Raw genomic sequence first — 18,472 nt, 5'->3', positions numbered from 1 at the left:
GCGCCAGCCGAGCGCCGAGCGCCGCCCCGACCCCCCTCCAAACCACGGACGAAAGAAGCGCCCAAGCGGGTAAAGGACAAAATCAGACTTTTGTTTATTTAAAAAAATACTTTACAGGAAAAAAATTCTATGCATTCCGCAGGACTATTTTACAAAGAAATAGCTTAACGGTTTGACACTGGTGTACAGTCAGCTACCGACAGCGCGGGGGGGCGCGGGGCCGCCCCCGCACACGCGCGAATGTCAATAAATACACTAAGGCCGCACAAAGCAAACAGTCGTCCAGGCAATTGTACACGTCCTCTGGAGGCAGAGACCTTAGATAAATTAAAACCACAGAAAAAAATAATCGTAGCTGCCAATCAAATCAAATTAAATCACGAAACAGCAATACAGGAGTCGGTATCTTTACATGTTGTACAGAGAAATCGGGAAAAAGCGGTGTTTGAATGCTCGGGGTGCCCTGGCCGCTGCTCGGAGCCCACGGGAAGGGACAGAACACGCTCTGGGGGACAGGAACGGTCCCTCCGCTCCTCTCCCACCCCCGGCAGCACGGCGGAGCTCAGCACGCAGCTCCTTCCCAGCCCGAAGCGCTGGAGCGCTCGGGGAAAGCTCGGACAATTTGCCTTGTCCCGGGGAACTGACCTGAAACACGCAGGAAACCTGGCAGAGCGCAGCAGAGCCCTGGGAGAAGTGTCCCTTAGAATGCCCTGGGGACACCTGCTGGTGTCCCCGCTCCTGGAACAGAACCTGCAGGAACCTGCACACAGCGACCTGGAGCTGGTCTAGAGGAGAGAGGAAAGCAAAGGCAGCTGCCAGCTCAGCTGCACGCTGCATTTGCTAGTCCATTTCTAACAAAACCGAACCACTCTATCCCTGGGATTTTTCAGTCACCAGCACTTGATTTAAAGTCGAGCCTAAGCCTCGGTTCTGTTTCACACACAGAGCATTTGGTCAGTGACAGCTGTCTCCAGCACAAAGCTGGAGTATTTTCTACCTGACACACATCACCGAGCAGATCCTCACAAATGGAGCACTGAGGATTTGCAGAACTGACCAGCACATTTGTATTTAGGAACTGTGCTGCATCTGCTTTCCACTGAGGGTAACAGAATGTTAAGGTGTTGGAATGGACCTTAAAAATCATCCAGTCCCAACTCCCTGCCATGTGCAGGGACACCTCCAGCTGGGCCAGGCTGCCCAACCTGGCTTTAAAAACTTCCTGGACTGGGGCATCCACAGCCTCCCTGGGCAACCAGATCCTCACCACCCATCACATTTCTTCTTCATCTCTAACCTGAATTCCTCCTCTTTTGATTTGCATCCATTCCCCTTGTCCTGTCACCCAGTTCCTGATGAACAGCCCCTCTCCAGCTGCAGCCCCTGCAGATCCTGGAAGGAGCTGTGAGGAGTCCACACTTAACAGCCCAAAGTTCCTCAGCCTTAGAACAAGTCATCAAATGTGGCTCAAAAAATCACATCAAATCAAAGGTGATGAGCTCATTAAGAAGCCTGGTTTAGGAAATCTTGGAGAAATTCAAATAGCAGCTATTTAACATGAGATACTCAGAAATATTTACTGGATTTGTTCTGCTCAAATACTAAGTGGCCTGAACTTGTTACTTCCTCTCTAAACTACTCTAGCTCATTAAAAGAAATCAGTGTTCTACAGGTCTTGTGCTGGGAAACATTTGCATTTGTCCCATCAAGGCTTTGTTCTGGGCAACTGAAGCAATGGCTGGGGATGAGCAGCTTCCCAAGCAATTCCTCTCACACTTTACATCCAGAGTTTAGATGGAATTTGAAGCCTGTCAGTTTGGTTAAAGCACAGCAAAGCTGAGCATGGATTTAGTAAGAGATTCTCAAACAGCTTGTTCCTCTCTCCCTCAGTCTTCCAAAGTAGGATAGCATCAGCAACATTCAGGTCATTCAAAGATACCTTTATTTATGTGCATTTAAATCTGACATTAGGTTTTAAGTTAGTAACTGAGCAGAGCACAGAGAGCATGACGCTATTGGTCATGTCCCTCCATGCAGGAGGAAGTCAGCATTTTCCTGGTACTATAGGCTGTTGTCACAGATTTCACTAAAGCTACAGCTTGGAAAGCAGCACAAACCACCCTAGTCTTCCTTCATCCACTTGAAAACGTGCTGTTAGAATTTACAGAGGACTTCCAAATGGATTCCCTCTTCCTTCCATTGCAATTTTCCCAACAAACAAACAGGTTGGTGCACGAGGGCTCTCGCCCTGCTTGCTCTGCCTCTGCAGGTCCCTGCAGGTGTGACAGTTCCTGAGAGATCAGTGCTGGCTGCCAGGGACCAGGGAAGGCACCCCGGGGACGGGACGGGCAGGAGCAGCACGGGAGAGGCGGAACAGGCACGTGGAAGACTCGCAGACTTGGTCAAAAGGAAAGAACACCCCTGGGGAATCTTTGAATGTGAAGGATGAACTGAAACCACTATTGCCTGTGAGGAATTTTACTTTGCACAACCCTTAAAGCTATGAAATTCCTCTCAACATAAAAAGTGGAAAAAACCCACCAGAGAACTGACGGCTCGTCTCTGAGCCGCGCTGAGTCATCTAGAATTTCTGCTAAGATTAAATTACACCCCTGCATGAATCACATTACTTCTCATCATAAAAGCTTTCCATTCTAACACCTTATTTACACAGATTACTAAACGAGTCACTACCACTTCAATCTGTAAATTAGTTTTAAATTGAAATATTTCCTAGTCCTCATTTTTGTACCGAAGACAATACATACATACACATAAGGAGTAATACAGGTTCTAACTAATCACTGCAGTATCTTCTGAGGATTATTTCTCTATCAGTTTAAAATAGTGACCTCTACACTGAGGTGCTAATATGTATATAAAAGCCTACACAAACAATATTGCACAAAGTAAGATTTATAATAGAGTAACATATTTTAGAGACCCTTATAAAGAGAAGAGTAATAATTGATATTAAAAAGATGCATCCAGAACTAACACAGCATCTTTGCTTTTGTCTAGTCTAACATAGTGTTTCAAATCTTTCCTCCCCAGTGAGGATTAGAACAAATAAAGTTATCTGGAGACAGCTTAAGTTGCACCAAACCCCAACTTGTACTCTAAATGTGGGGAGGGGGGAGGAGGGAAAAGGGACTTTTCCTTTTGATGACTGGAAAGGGCAGTAATAAATGGGGTGAGTGAAAGTCAAATACAGGTTACACGTTAACATCCAGAAATATTGAAAGATTGTTTAAAAACTGTTGATAGCTGACACTCTACACATTGAGCACGTGCTGCTGATTTTTCCACAGTAACTGGGCACCCAGGAGCTACACATGGAAAAAGCAGTCCAATGCCAAAATACTTTTTATTGTGAAATACTAATACAGAACTTACACAGTAAGGCTGTCCTTATTCTAGGGAGTCAGGTATCAGCTCAATGCTTATTATATTAAGTGCATCAGTACAAGGGAAATTGTGGATCCATTGGACACGTTACGACCCGATCAAAACAAGCTGCCAAGTTGGTTAAGTATTTTAAAGCCTTAAAGTGCTCAAAGATAGCAGTTTCCTCCACAAGACTACCAAGAGGTTCTCTAATTTTGACACTAGCATTTATCACATTCAGGGAAGATGTATTTTGGAAGCAAAAACCCCCACACCAAACAACATAAGCAGTGCTATGAGAAGTGTTAGGTCAGTAAGTCATTGCATTTCAACAGGAATCAGACACTTGCTTCAGTTCTTTTTACAGGTCACCCTTGTAGGAACTGTAAGAAACATCAATTTCTATAGCTTGTATATAAACCAACATGTCAAGAACAGACATACCGAAAATTCCACAAATCATCAAAAGTGCTGTGCTTTCTCTATTTTTTCTTTTTTCTTTTTTTTTTTCCATTTTTTTTTTTCCTTTTTTAAGCAATTAAAATGAGATGGGGAAATCACTTTGCAAGTCTTCTACAAAAGCATCACTTTCTGGTGAAGATTAGAGATAAAGTAAAAGTAGGGAAATAACACTGACCAATGGAGCTCAATCATTTCATATTCCTGGAGGAATTTCAATCTGATTTTGAGAAGATATTCAACATCTCTTTACTTAAACAGAAAGAAGTGGTAGACCACTGTTACAGGTTGTACTAAGGGGTTAAAATACAACTTGAATTTTGCATAATCTGTGTAAAAAAGATATGCTTGACATTTTGGAATGTCACCTTTCTTTATAGAATTATAGGCAAGATTTCTCCAATAAAACATAAGCCAGTTATAAAACTATAACTTCACATCAAAATTTTAAAAAGTTGTTTAAAAAATGTTTGAATATATACATATCACACAGAAGAGCCTGCATGATCCTGTGGATTGTGTTGCTGATCAGACTCTATTTTAAAACCTGGAAGGGGCTGCGCCACCTGATCTGGTTGCACAAGTCCTGATATTGAAGAAACAGAGGAGAGCTGAATTTCTATACCTGGTTCTTCAGACTCTATTTTTACACTCACTCCTTGGGGTTCACCTTCTGCCTCTGTATTTCCAGGAACATCACTGTTCAGGCTTGAATTGCTTTCTGCTTTTGGAGAAGTCTCCCCCACGGGGTGATACTGTTTGAGTCTGATGTGCCAGGCTAAGCTGCAGACTGCTGACACTGTTTTGAACTGGTGAATGACATTTCTAGGGATGAAGTAGATGTCATTGTCACACAACTGAATCCTAGCATAGCGAATGCCTTCCCGTCTCATTTGGTTTAGTTTGGCTTCGTCCACCCATTGAACACACTGGGAGAAGGAGAGATGGGAAAGTTAGTGGTAAACTCTTCAAACAACTCAGCATCTTCCTATTTTCAAGAGAATTCATGTCTAAATAAGAATGTCTCTGTTTCATGGGTAAAACTTCAAATTCAGAGGAAAACTGGACTTTAAAAATACAATTTCTCTGATGTCTTGAGAGGACATCTTGAGAGGAGAATGAAAAGGTTTCTGTAGTTACAGTTAAAAACAACAACAATGGGCTGCACTGTTTGGGCTGACAGGACTGAGTTTAGATGTTTCCATAGCCTAAGACAACATCAGAAGAAGCAAGAACAGGCACATATGGCTTAATCAACAGGTTGTTTCTATAGCACATGCTGGGACTCACAGAATGAACCCCAGCTTGGAGGAAAGGAAAAGGTCCCTTCCAACTCAACTATTTTATCCTGAAACACAAGGAAATTCACCCAAGAGAGCTGAGAACTGAGAGGATACTAAAGGGCTGACTGTAGGGAGAAGCTGGGATCTGTCAGAAACTCCTCTCTAAACAGCAGGAAGGAGCTGTCACAAGGGAAGATTTGATACCTGAGACACTGGAGGTTCATGCAGGTCCAGCTGAAGTCTCTGCACAACGTCAGTGAAGTCTTCAGCATGAAAACAAACCACATCTTTGGTTATACGAGGCTGGTCACTCCTAGAAAAAAAAGAGAATTCCAGGAATTTTTGAAGTATTTGAGTTACAGAGCATTCCAACTCTTCCCAGCAGAAAGCTTCATTGAACCAATGACCTGCTTGAGTGTTACACTGTGCACAAAAGCTCAACATTCTCAATAGTGTATTATTTTGAAAAACAGGTATAATTCATATATTTCCCTTTTTTCTTTCTCCATTTTTGCTGCATTCACAACAGAAGGGATGTTTGCATGGACAATGCACTGAAAAGCCCGAGAACCAGGTTCAAACTGCCACTATCAAAGTTCTCTGTGTTGTAGGAACCACTACTTGCCTCAATTCTTCCATTCTATAATTGAATAGAATAATTCTGCATTAAGGGAAAAATACAAAATTACAAAGTAATACTGAAGTTGAAGCAGTGAGGAGTTTTATTCAACAATATAGGAAATACTGGCATCTTTTATTCTAATGATAATGCTAATAACGCTATCCAATTTCTAATGTAATTTCTAACTATTATTATAATGATGCAAGTCCAGTTTCTCTGCAAGGTCAACAGCAATATCCTGGGTACATGACCTGAGAAAGCACTGCAGCTGTGAAATTAATTACACTGAGCCCTTAGACTACAGTTACAAAAGCTAGAATTAATATACCTGCTCAGGAAAGGAATAATCAAGGATGACAGTCCAAGTTTAAGGCTTTTGTATATCACTAAAATATTCTGCAAGCTGCTGTTCCAAATTTTTTACTGCCTCAAGATGGAAAAATAAGACGTACACAGCTTGAGGTTTTCAGCTCTGTGCAGCTTTTGACCCACAGAATGAACTAGGTTGGAAAAGACCTTTAAGATCATCTAGTCCAACCTGTGACCTAACACCTCCTCATCAACTAAACCATGGCACTGAGTGCCACGTCCAGGCTTTATTTTTAAAAATATAACATTTTTTAAAACTAAAGCCACGTCCAGGCTTTATTTTTAAACACATCCAGTGATTCCACCACCTCCCTGGGCAGACAATTCCAGCCATTGCTACATTATAGGGTTTAAACCATTTATGATTAGGTTTATTTTGAAAGGATTTTTTTTTTTTTTTAGAAAAAGAAGTGTTGCATCCCAGCAGCAACTTACCATTCCCCAAACTGCACAGCCTTGAGCACCCCGACAGCAGCTGTGCTCTGCCAGTCAAAGCCCTGCCCCACGTGGTCAGCGTGAGCTCTGGTCCTGTCCTCGAACAGGACCTCGCGGGGCTCGCTGGTCCGAGGTAGGTACTGCAGGTTCTTGATCTCGTTCATGGACCTGCAACAGCAGAAAAACACACACTAAAAATGTCCCTGCTGCTCAAAAATTCACATTTGTATTGAAATAATCTTAAAATTCTGGGTGCTGCAGGCTTCAAGGGAACAAAGGACTTCCCTCTGATTTTTTTCTAGGTGTTGATTTGGTGAAAGATCAAAACAAAACCAGCAAAGTACAATTCAGGTTATAAGATCAAACTTTATGAAACAAATCAAATCACATAATGTTTGTGTTTACTTGTGCTGAAAGATTTCCTCCAAAAATGTACCAGTATGTAAAACAGAGCTATCTTACAGAAACGGAGCTTCAGTTATTTGGGAGTACATCCAAATATTCTTCTTGAAATGACAACTAAAATATACTTCCAAATCTCCTGAAATTTGTTTTAGAGCACTCTTTCAGAGACAGAAAGCAAGAATACACAGTAATTCATGGGCAGGCAGTGTAATAAGTGCTTTAGCACTGACTTTAGAAGGCAGCAGGAGCAGTGGAAGGATCTCTACTGTTTTACAGCATTCCACATGCCCTCACCACCAAATTGGTTCACAGAAATAAGAAGAATTAAGTCTGCAGGATAATAAAAAGAGGTTTTAACCTTAAAGCACTGATCTAGGATATGTGAGAAGTACTGAAAGATACTGTCAGAAGTAGTGAAATAAAATAACCACCAAGGGTAACATTTACTTTATCAGCTGAGCCAATTTGAAACAAAGTGAAAGTGAATCTTAAATGTGAATTAGTCCTCTGAAGAGCCAGTTACACATCAAGTATTTAGCTTTTGTTCCCAAATCTGACAGACTTAACTGCAATGTTCTACCTCAAGTACAAAAGGACCCCAAACCTTACCGGCGCCGTTTGAAGGGTGATTTTGGCATATCAGCTGTGGGGATCATCTGCTCTCCCGGCCTCACCCACATGATGGGCCCATCATCACTCTGGGACCTGCACTGCAGTCTGAGACTGGAAAGAGTCCCCCAGGGCAAAGTCATCTAAAAGAAAACAGGAACAAAACAACCCACAAAATACACATAACACAAAACACTGGGTGAGATAGAAAAATTAAATGATGCTTTTGGTAAAACTGGTTCAAATCTGCTGTCAAAAAAATTGCATAGAAACTAAGCAAGTTTGAGAGGTAAAAGATATTCAATGCTAATTTTATCAAGCATAGTTTTTAGGGAAGTAGAAGTGCATGTATTGCAAGTATATATAATAAACTTGATTATTTTTAATTAGCCACCTCATTCCATGCCTTTCAATTGGACACAGGAAAGAATGAACCTCAGTAGCCCAAATAAGCACATCAATAAAGAAAATACCTTACAGTTCCTAATTACTTGGAAACCTAACAATTGCTTAAATATCTAAAGTGCTCTGAACACACCAAAAGTTACTGCTTACTCTAAGAAATGGAGATTCTTCCAACATATCTAGGAATTCTGGGAAGTAGTCCCCCACTTCTTCATCCACTGCTCCCACCAGGCTGATCTGGCGCATGGGTCCTGCTCTGTAGGTGCCACAGCAGTACGTCCGATTGACCTGAGGGCCAGACAGGAACACAACACCAGCACAGCTTTAGTTCTCTCACAGGAGGATAAAAGTGACTGATCTAACACAGCTGGGATCAATCTTGAACTCCTCTACATCTGTTTCAGCAGATGTGCCTTTGGAAATATGCACAGGGACTGTTTAGAACAGAAGAGAAAGAAAGGACTCCTGCCTGTACTCCTGACAGGAAATCCTTCTGGAGTCTGAACAACAGCAAGTGAATATTTGACTAATTCAGGAACAATTCAGCACTTCCAGGCTGACTTGAGAAAACAACCACACAAGGCTTCATTGTGACTCAGTCTCTCACCAGCAAGCTTCAACTCTCCACTAGTTTGTGCATTTGGACTTTTGCTTCTTCATTTCAAACCGGATGCTCTTGGGATATGCACATTCCTCAGTTCAGTGCTGTCCCTGAGGTCCTTCCTCTGGGACTGCAGTGAAAAACCTCAGGGTCTTTCATGCAGTGGTTCTGGTCATATTATACACAGGAAATTGGACAAAAAACAGATGAAATGAGGAGTTTAGCTGGAAAGCCAGTGCTCATGCAGAAGAATTTTAGGATAGCCATTTGCAGTAGAACCTGCTGTCAGTGCTGGGGTCAGAAAAACTTTAATCTCACAGCTCGTGGACATCCTGTAGGACACAGACTGTCCTACTTTGCTGGGTCATCTGGAAACTTCTCTTGTGAACTTCCTGTTCCCAGAGGAGAGGCACTGGCAAGACTCCAGTGTTCTATAGCCTCATCCTATGGACTGCAGCTGGAATGTGCCATATGGCCACAGAGGAGGTTCTGCACAGACACCACAGATAACTGATGTACAGAGCACAAGTTTTACAGAGCACAAGTCAGCTGTGCCTGAGCCCCAGCCTTCCACCACCCTTCACTGTTCCAGGGGTGAAAAACTGCAGCTGCTCTCCATGGCTGAGTGGTGGGACAGGACAAACAATTACTGGTAAATGTGCAGTTTAACAGTCATGTTCACCCAATGTTATGCATTTTAGAACTCCACTTATAGATACATGGACATAGCAGCTTAGCTTTAAGTTTAGTTTCAGTTTTGCATGTTTAGCCAGCAAACCAAACGTCATTAAACTACTCCATGCAGTTGTTAAATTAGGAGAGACTAATAAAGAATAAAGTTACTGCTGCAATTTTATCCTCCAGTAGCAGCCATAGATATTTCACAATTATACAAATTTAGCTCACTCTATTTGCTGAATGCAGTTCAGAGCAGAGCAGGAGCACTGGAACACCGCAGCAATATTTTTGTTCTGTGCATCTATAGAAAAACTGAGGACTGAAGTGTTCTGGTCCTTATCCAGTGAAATTTAACTGCCTGGCACTGTTTGTGTTAAGTGGAGACAGACTCCTTCCAGATCAGTTCTGTGCTACTGAAACCACCTGGTGAGAGTCACTAGTATTTTACAGGTGTTTGTCATGAGTTAAAATGAATTATAATTCCATATGAAGCTTTTTCTTGTAATGTTTTCAAAGGAAGTGAAAAATTGGAAGCTTTAACTTTGTTTTTTTTTAATGCACTGGAACAATAGAAAAACAGACAAGTACTCAGGACTTATAAAGCAAACAGAAGAAATACTTAAGGGAAACATTTGATTTCAATGCTTTGCTAGTTTTCAATATAAACTAAAGGAATATACACACTTGAGAATTCAACCCAGGACATGTTTACACTGACAACATGCACCAACCCACAGCAATCCCCAGCAGGCTGTATTATTCATCTCAAGCACCTCAATCACAGGGGATGTAGTCTACTAGTTCAATATACCATAAAAATCTTCACAGCAGCTCTCTCATTCTTAATTCCTTCTGAGCAGCAAACACTGGTTAGGCCAGTGGTCTCAAAAATATGATGCAATCTGAAAGAACAGGCACCTTTCTCTCCCTTTACAACTGCATGGTTTAGTGTCCCATGAGTACACACCCTGCTTGCTGCACTGCAAGGTGCTTTGGTGTTTCATTCACCAGGTGCTCCAGATTCCCTCTGAGCTCTGTTCACTCCACAGTCACCTGTGTGCACCCCTCATTGCAGGGAAGAAAGCTGAGATGATGAAATAGCTGAAGTCACTTCATTATATCCATTAGGACGTCTCTTCTCTCAGTGATTTTTATTTTTGTTTAAAGTTCAACTCTTGTTTAGGAATTTAGCCAGGGTCACTCCAGTTCACACAGCTGCCAGAAGTCAGTAACTTATTACCACAGCACCTCCCTTGCTATAATTTGTTCCCTGTGCTGCTTTAAAAGCAGCAGTGGATCACAAGCAGTCACTGCCACTGTTTTTACTGTTGCAAAAGGACAATGGGGCCAGTAAGACTGCTCAGGCAGCCTGTGCCCTTTCAAATGCCACCCAGCCACCACTGCTCTGTGTACCCCCTGCTCCACACACCAACACTGACAGTGAGTTATGGGCACGTTTAAAATTAGCTCCAGTGCTCATGGAGACATTTTCTCTTGCTGCACCACGTGCCTCTCAGTGTTTCCCACACTTGGGTGAGAACAGAAGCAGACAGGCAGTGCTTCCCGGCAGAGGCTCAGAGCTGCTGTTTATTTGAATGCTCCCGAGGCACCCCGGCCTCACCACGGGTTAAGTGAGCAGCACAGGATGAGAAGAGGACACACAGATGAGGAATCAGCTGGAGACAAATGAGGTTAAGTCTCTGAAGTTTCTCTCCAGTTGCAAGAAAAGCATGAATCAGTTGACAGCAACAATATTTCAGCATGCCAAGTCAGCTATAAAACCAACCACACAAAACCTTGGCTACAAGAAGAAAGCAAGAACACAAGGCTGGCTCCTGCTGAAGGACAATGAGGCACAGCAAGGGTGACATGCTTGACTAAAATCTGACATAGTGCAGGACCACTGGGCATTGTTTATATGGCTTTAGTGACAAACCAAGTGAAGGATGCAGTACAGATGCACAATTTCTCCATTTCATACTTTGATAGCTACTGTGAAAAAAACAGAAATTACCCCTCCATAATCAGAGATGTTCATATGGGGTAGGCAAACTACCCCATATGATGTGGTTCATGAACCACAGCTGTCAGGAACAGAGCAACCTATTCTGAACAGCAGGAGTAAGAAAACTTACCCAGTTATCACCTGTTGGCTGCTTCTCTCACATTCTTCCCAGAAGGAAGAGCAGCTTATGCAAAACCTACTTCCCCAATTCTCTTTCCTGGCCTCTTCCCAGAAACCCCACACACCCTCTGTGACAGTGTAACTGTTCTTTGGATCAGAGAGAGAATTCATCAGGCAAGTTGATCAGTTGGGAAAAAAAGCAGAAGTGGTTTTTTTAAAACTCTAAATATATTCCCATTCACTGAGTGGAAGCAGTTGTACAGAAACAAGTGATAAGGAAAATAAGAGTTCATTCTAGCTGCACTGCAAAGAACTTCCAAATTAAAGCGTGCCCTTATGTGAGGAAAGCTTACAAATTTCTGCTCAGTGATTTGAGTCTTGAAAGCTCTCAACCCAAGTGAAAAACTCCACAATAAAGCTGAGCTCCAGTACTGAAGTATTAGAACCCATGAGAGCCAATGCAAGAAAAAATCCTCAGGACTCTAAAACTTAATTATTTTAAGATACCGAAACCAAACATTTAGGTAACAAATACATATTGGAGTGCTTTGCTATAAACTCACTGCCCTGAGAACAAAGGAATTCACCTTGCAAGGCAGTTAATTATCACAAGACTTACCAAGTCCTTCAGATTAAAGTCCTTATTTTGAATACTACAATTCAGTTTCTCTAAAAACACAAACCAGTTGAATGTCATGCAAGCCAAAGGTCACATTAACTTGCAGTTTACAAAACAAATTTTGATTTCTGAACACTGAATCTTCAGGATTCAAGACTCCCTAAAGCTCCCAAACCCCTTGGCACAGGTCAGCGCAGCAAAACAAACTCATGCACAGAGAAGGAATCCAGAATGGAGGCAACTTAATCATAAATAACCAGTGTTACAGCATACAATAGTGCAACATGTTTAATCTGCAAAAGCACAACTATGAAGTGCTTCTGTACTGCACAGTTCTCTCACAGAAGGGTGAAAAGTGAAGCTTGGCCAATCTGTTCAAGCCTCAGCAGAGCTGCCAAGGAACAGCAACACAACAGCCAGATTCATCATCCCCAGCCCTCGAGCAGGGCACTTCTCCATTCCAAGCCAAGGCAGCCTGCAAAACTTGGTGAACCCACCACAAATTTCTATGTTTCTTCAGCTTTTCCATCATCTGTATTCCCTGCAGAGCCCTGCTCCAGCTGCCTGTGACAGCTCCCCTGCTCTGTTTGCTGAGGGAGAACTGCACTAACACACTTCAGCCAGAGAGGATTAACCAGGTCATGCTGAAGCTGGGTTTAGAGAAGTGGTTTAGACCAACTGAACCTTATGTCATGACTCAATCTTAATCAAGTTTAGACAGTGCTTAAAATAGAATTAATTGAAGTACCAGCAGACTATAGCCCAGCAAAGCCTCTTATTTATTACCATACATTCCTCACTTGTATTTATAGTGCCAGTATTCGTGTTCACAGGACATTCATTGAGCAAAAATGCAATTGGTAAACATTCTGGAGACTGTTTAGCCATTTCAGGGGTCATCACATGTACTCAAGCCAGAATGCAATCAGGAACTAAAGAACACAGATAAATCACTAACACAGAAGACTTTAAAGCCTGACCTGTGGACACATTTCACATCTGCAGCACACAGGTGCGTGCTGTGCAGAAGTGCTATTGCCCACAGCAGTGGTTAGTGAACTAGTAAATGTAATTAATGTCTCAAGTAAAGACCTTAAAGGTAATCAGCAGTTTGGATCCATTCTCAGACTAAAAAGAAAGAAGCTTTGTTCCATCAAAAAGAATTTTATCTAAACTGTAATCTTGTGGTATACTCATCACTGCTAAAATCCAAGAGACTTTCATATGGGAATCTTAAAATTAGCTTAGTTTTTACTGTTGCATCCCTTTAAGTTACACGGAGATACAATTTCAGAATTTAAACTAGTTTAAGCCTACCATGGAAACTGAGGGAGTAAATAAAACGAAGCTCCTTTTCAAGGGAATTAAAAAGATTCTCTAACCACTGACAAGTTAGAAAGTTTAGACAGCACAAGCTACTGAGGGAATTAAGATGTTAAAAACCTTGGGAAACAGATATACTGAAACATGAAAAGTAACACTGCAAAAAAACCAAGTCACATCTCTGACTAGAAAAGCAGTGTTAGCATTTGCAGTCTGTGCAATTCTTGACACAGACTTGGCTGTTGTTTTGAACAATTTCAGTGTTTTCCCAAGTTTAGAAGAAAAAGATGCTCAGTGCAGATCTTCCCTCAGGTCACAGGTAGCAGTGTCTGACGTGTGATTCACCAGCTACCAGGGAGCACAGAAAAGCTTTAAGCAGAAGCAGGAATACACAGCACAGCAGTGTAGTATAACATCACCTTTCTTCATCTGCTCAGAAAATACATTTGTGACTTGCCTATTTTAAATCACGTCTGCTCTGGGTTACTGAGATTAATCAAATCTAGGTATTGTGCAACATTTATGCATTTGAATAGTTCTTACCTGAGAGTGAAAATTTGAAATTGTTGTAGTTTCAATGTCCTTCTTGCCCAAAATTTCCATTTTTACTGGAGTGTTTGGAAAATTAAAAGCAAAGTAATCCAGGAAGTCTGGTAAATAGGCAGCTGCTCCATGCACTATGGCTAAAGCATAGTAAGCTGCATTTTTATCATTTTCACTGAATGACAACGCAAGAAACTCTTCTGCAAATCTCTCCATCTCCACTGGAGACAAAAATGAGAGTTCATCCATGTAAGCGTGCAGGACCAGGGCACCTCCATTGGACTGATGCTCCTCGTGAATGAAGTTACTGAATTTAGTGCCAGTCTTCAGGAAGCTGCTGCGGACAGAGTGCTCCTGGTGTGTCACAAAGGGGGTCTGGACTCCCTGGGGTATCCGGTATTCCTGCATGCCCAAGTTCAGTCTGCACAGCTGCTCATCCTTCAGGTACCTGAAGGATTCCTTGCTCATTTCCAGGCTGTCACACTGTCCTTGAGACAGAGTCTCCTTGTCAATGCGAGTGAGCCCAGCACACACTGTCTGCACCTCTTTGTTGTACATCTTCAGGCGTTTTCCCCTCACATCTTCCCGGTGTTTCTTTTTCTTTTTTTTCTTTATCTTCTTCATAATAAGACTGTCAGCTCGCTGGCTTTTGCCATTTTCATCTGGAGTTTCTGGCAGCAACAATAAAGAGAAGATTAGAGTTCTGCAGTTGCAGCATATTCACCCCAAAAGAATTCAGGCCACTCACTTGCTGAAGCCATGTATTCCCAGGGAGACCGACCAGTTGTAAAACATTGCATTTTTGGTTGTATAATTAAGTCAAAAGTCAGTACCTATAATTATACAAATAAAGCCTTGAATTAAGGAAACCTTCCAAAATTCTAGCTTAATATTTTAGAAATACTTCCATTTTAAACAGATTTATTAGAATACCTTTCAAAGGAGTCTGTAGTTCGGGACATCTATAATTAAGTACGTTAATAACTTCTGACATTTAAGGCAGTGCCATACAGGGGAAGAGGATAAACAAGTATGTGTAACATTTAAACATTAAGACTTTCATTACTGAACACTTCCCTGATTTTGGATACATGATACAGAAGCAAACAGAGTAGCACTGAAGAGCTACAAGCTTTACTTACATTTAGAGAAGAGCTACAAGCTTTACTTACATTTAGAAGTAAAAACACTTAAGTAAAGCTTAGATTGCTGATCTTTTAAAATTAAAGGACCCAAATCATCACATCAATGGATTCAGTCCTGTAGTTAACGATTCAGTTAATGGAGAGAAAGAAATTAAGAGCCTGTTTCAGTTGTTTGGTTTTATTTTTAGGTTAATCAACCTCTAAAAGGATGAGAGCTAAAATGTGAAGTAGTAGCTCTGTCAGGCAAAATGGAACAGCTTAAGTTGTTCTTCTTTCAAGAATAAAAACTAATTCAAATAACATTTAGCAAGGGACAAAGGTAATTAGAAAATTTGATGGCCCAGCTGTTACAAACTCAATTGCCAATACAAGATTTTAACGTGCCTGAATCAAAGAACCATTCCATCCAACAGTGTGCCCATAAATCCCCAGGAGCTGTGTTAGCAGGATAGCCAAGGCGATGAGAACAACCTGCTGCTGAAGGCAGCACCTGACTAAAGATGCAGTAACTAAAGTTTTACTATTTCCCCTCAGAACAAGGCTTTGTCCTAATGAAATTTCCTTTCTCTGGCTGCACACTGGTATTCCCTCTTTATTCTCTTAGAGTGCTAAAGTTAAAGAAAAAAAAACACATTACACTCTTTTATGAAAAAGGGTGCAGTGATAAACAGAGGCAGCTCCAGGTTCTTCAGTGTAACCAGTGTTTAACTGGATCATTACTGGTTTGGTCTCGTTACTGGAGAGGGCTGACCTTCATAACAGCCTGGAGTAAGGAACAGAGTTACTCATGGAGCAAAGAAAGAGCTGATTGCTTAATCCTCACTTCATACAATAGTCTTAGGACCTGAAAGACAAGTTTTCAGCGTGCTGCTGCAGCCCTTGCAAGCAGCAAAGGCCCCGATCTTTCTAATTCAGAGAAACCAGGAAAAGCAGGGCGGTATCACTTGTTCTGGGAAGCCAACTGAAACGGTTCTTGGAATGAGGTTTGCTGCAAGGCTCGGATGCGAGGAGCACACGGTTTGCTCAGTCACTGGGCTCTAGAGCACAGACATTGCTTTACTCACTGAGTGAACGCGCAATTCACACACCAGTATTTGTCCTGGTGGCACCAGAGATCCCAAGCTGCAACTAAATAATAATTTCATGCCACCACTGCACTGCTGGGAATACTTCCCTATGTACGTTTCTAAGAACATTTAGTTGTTAAAGATTTCTTATTGTAAGCATTTCTGATTTTACATATAGTTTTAAAACCTCAGACATTTTAATTCAGAGTATCTTCCTGTATGAAACCATGTCCTAATAACAGACAGAAGAATCCTTGCATTTGGGAACTTCCAGTGAACATGTATCTGTTTTCAGGATAAAAGCTGCCCTGGCTGCTGCTGGATCCATTGAACACAGCAGAGTCTCACTATTACAGTGAGTAACTGCTGTATTCAGTGAAGCTAAACAGTGACATTATAATAATGCCTGGCAATCCTGAAGGAAATATAGTTTTAATTATTCCTTTAAATAAACAGAAGGCCTCCAGCACCTCAAACACAAGGAGGCTGTGGACAGGTCACTAAACTAAGGGCTCCACAGTGAGGCAGAGTGACAGCAGTGCCAATAACTCAGCTACTCTAAAATGATCAGACATCCCACAACAAAAACAGAATCATTATTAAACAGTAAAAAAATGGGGGTTTTCACTGTCACCTGGGGCCACAGATAAGCATGGGACAGTCAATGTAATAGATAATTTAATTAGATTATACAGCAAAATAAAAACAGATAGTCAGGGAAAGAAATACAGCCCCATCCCAAAAGGCACTACCCCTACAGCTGAGGACAGGCAGTGAAGAGCTTCAGATGAACAAGCAGCTTTCCTTTACAAATCTGGAATTTTGATGCTCATTTTCACGCTGTTTAAGCCTTCATTAAGAGGCCTAATTTAATTCTGGGTTAGAACTGACACAGTGACACTCCACTCTACAAAGTTACATCGCTCCAAACTTTTGCTTTATGAATACTGATAAAATTTCAGAGGTTTATAATCAGAAGTTTTTATAGTCACTATTCAAGCACAGTGGTGTGGAAGTATTAACCAGAGGAGAAAAACCTCTCCTGGTACTAGTTTTGCCTGTTCTTAAGACAGTACTACCTAGACTTTACTCCAGACACTTGACTTCTGTAAGCAAGTGCATCTTTGGTTTCTTTGGCACAAAACCTGCCCATACACTCCTCAAGCATAATTCACCACATTATATTTTTAATTACAGAACTTTTGCTGTTATTTTCTATCTATGTTGCTCTCTCCAAGAAGCTTTTTACTACAACAAATCTCTGAGCAGAACCAAAACAATCACTCTGTACTGTTAAAATAAAATAAACAAAACTATGCACAGCACATACTAAAATCCAGAGTTTTTTGGCCTTTCAATAAAAGAAAACACAGAATAATTCGGGCTGCAAGGGACCTCTGCAGATCATCCAGCAAAACACCCCTGCCAAGGCAGGGTCACCTGGAGCAGGTGACACAGGTTTGAGTTTGGAATATCTCCAGACAGGGAGACTCCAGGACCTCGGTGGGCACCTGTTCCACTGCTCTGCCACCCTTCATTGAAAGAAATTCTTCCTCGTGTTGAGGAGGAACTTCTTGTGTTTTAGTTTCTGGCTATTCTGCCTTGTCCTGTTGCTGGGCAGCCCTGAAAAAGAATCTGGCCCCATCCTCTGACAACCGCATTGGAAATATTCGTATGGAATCACGAGATCCCTTCTCAGGCCACTTATTAAAACCAAACAATTAAACATTTAAAAACAAACCCCAACAAACCAGCACCTCCTCACACTTTAACGTGAAGAACCCTTCACACCCTCAACACCCGCACGCTGCACCTGTGACGAGACCGATTCTGACAGCAGCAGGAACAACGCGGCCGCCCCGCGCTCCGTGCCCGGGGCAGCCCCGCCGCCCTCCACAGGTGCGCCGGGGCCGCAGCGGCGCCGCCCGGCCGAGCCCGCCGGGGCACCGCGACCCCCGCGCTCCCCCGCCGCTCACCTCGCTGGCTGGGCCGCCCCGCCGCGCCGTCCGCGGGGCTGCCGCGCCTCGCCTTGTGGCCGGCGGGCTCGGCGTGGTGCCGGTGGTGGTGTCGGCGCTCCCCGGGAGGCGGGAGGCTGAGCGGGGAGAACGTGAACAGCCCCGCGGCGGCGGGGAGGGCGGGTGGGGGCAGCGGCTCCGCCGGGCCGGGCCCCGCCAGCAGCGCCTGGCTCGGCCGGGCTCGCTTAGCGGCCGGCGGTTCACCGGGTGCCGCCCGCCGGCGGCGGGGTCCGCGGGGCCGGGCGGGCCGGTCCGCTGAGGGCGGCGGCGGCTCCTCCGGGGCCCGCGGCACCGCGGCGACCTGCGCGGCCATTTCAGGGGCTCCCTCACACACATTTAAATGGCCCGAGCGCCGGGCGCCGCCGCGCACGCGCCGCCCGCG

General features: G+C 43.0%; 1 protein-coding gene across 2 annotated transcripts; it reads right to left on the bottom strand.

Annotated features, from left to right (window-relative positions):
* Positions 1 to 70: 70 nt before the first annotated feature.
* RSBN1 (round spermatid basic protein 1) lies at positions 71 to 18,418 on the bottom strand. 2 transcript variants are annotated; one of them, XM_021535977.3, is made up of 7 exons: positions 18,052 to 18,418; positions 13,864 to 14,534; positions 8,125 to 8,262; positions 7,570 to 7,712; positions 6,556 to 6,723; positions 5,334 to 5,442; positions 71 to 4,775 (listed from the first exon to the last, which is right to left on the bottom strand). In XM_021535977.3, the coding sequence occupies exons 1-7, from the start codon at positions 18,401 to 18,403 to the stop codon at positions 4,332 to 4,334; spliced, it is 2,025 nt and encodes a 674-aa protein (XP_021391652.1). In that variant the 5' UTR covers positions 18,404 to 18,418; the 3' UTR covers positions 71 to 4,331. The 2 variants fall into 2 exon arrangements, with proteins under 2 accessions (XP_021391652.1, XP_085417239.1); XM_085561113.1 differs by lacking the exon at positions 18,052 to 18,418 and adding an exon at positions 14,797 to 17,882.
* Positions 18,419 to 18,472: the final 54 nt, after the last annotated feature.

This window comes from Lonchura striata, chromosome 26 (assembly GCF_050655825.1).
Source record: "Lonchura striata isolate lonStrDom1 chromosome 26, ASM5065582v1, whole genome shotgun sequence".
Lineage (NCBI taxonomy): Eukaryota > Metazoa > Chordata > Aves > Passeriformes > Estrildidae > Lonchura > Lonchura striata.
The sequence above is the reverse complement of the archived record's forward strand: the minus strand, read 5'-3'. Positions and strand labels throughout refer to the sequence as shown.

Coding starts and splice junctions, on each gene's coding strand:
- RSBN1 (XM_021535977.3), bottom strand. CDS start 18,403: ATGGCCGCGCAGGTCGCCGCGGTGCCGCGGGCCCCGGAGGAGCCGCCG. Junction 6,724..7,569: donor TCACCCTTCAAACGGCGCCG/GTAAGGTTTGGG, acceptor CTGCTGTTGCAG/GTCCATGAACGAGATCAAGA. Junction 5,443..6,555: donor GCTGTGCAGTTTGGGGAATG/GTAAGTTGCTGC, acceptor TTTTTTTTCTAG/GAGTGACCAGCCTCGTATAA.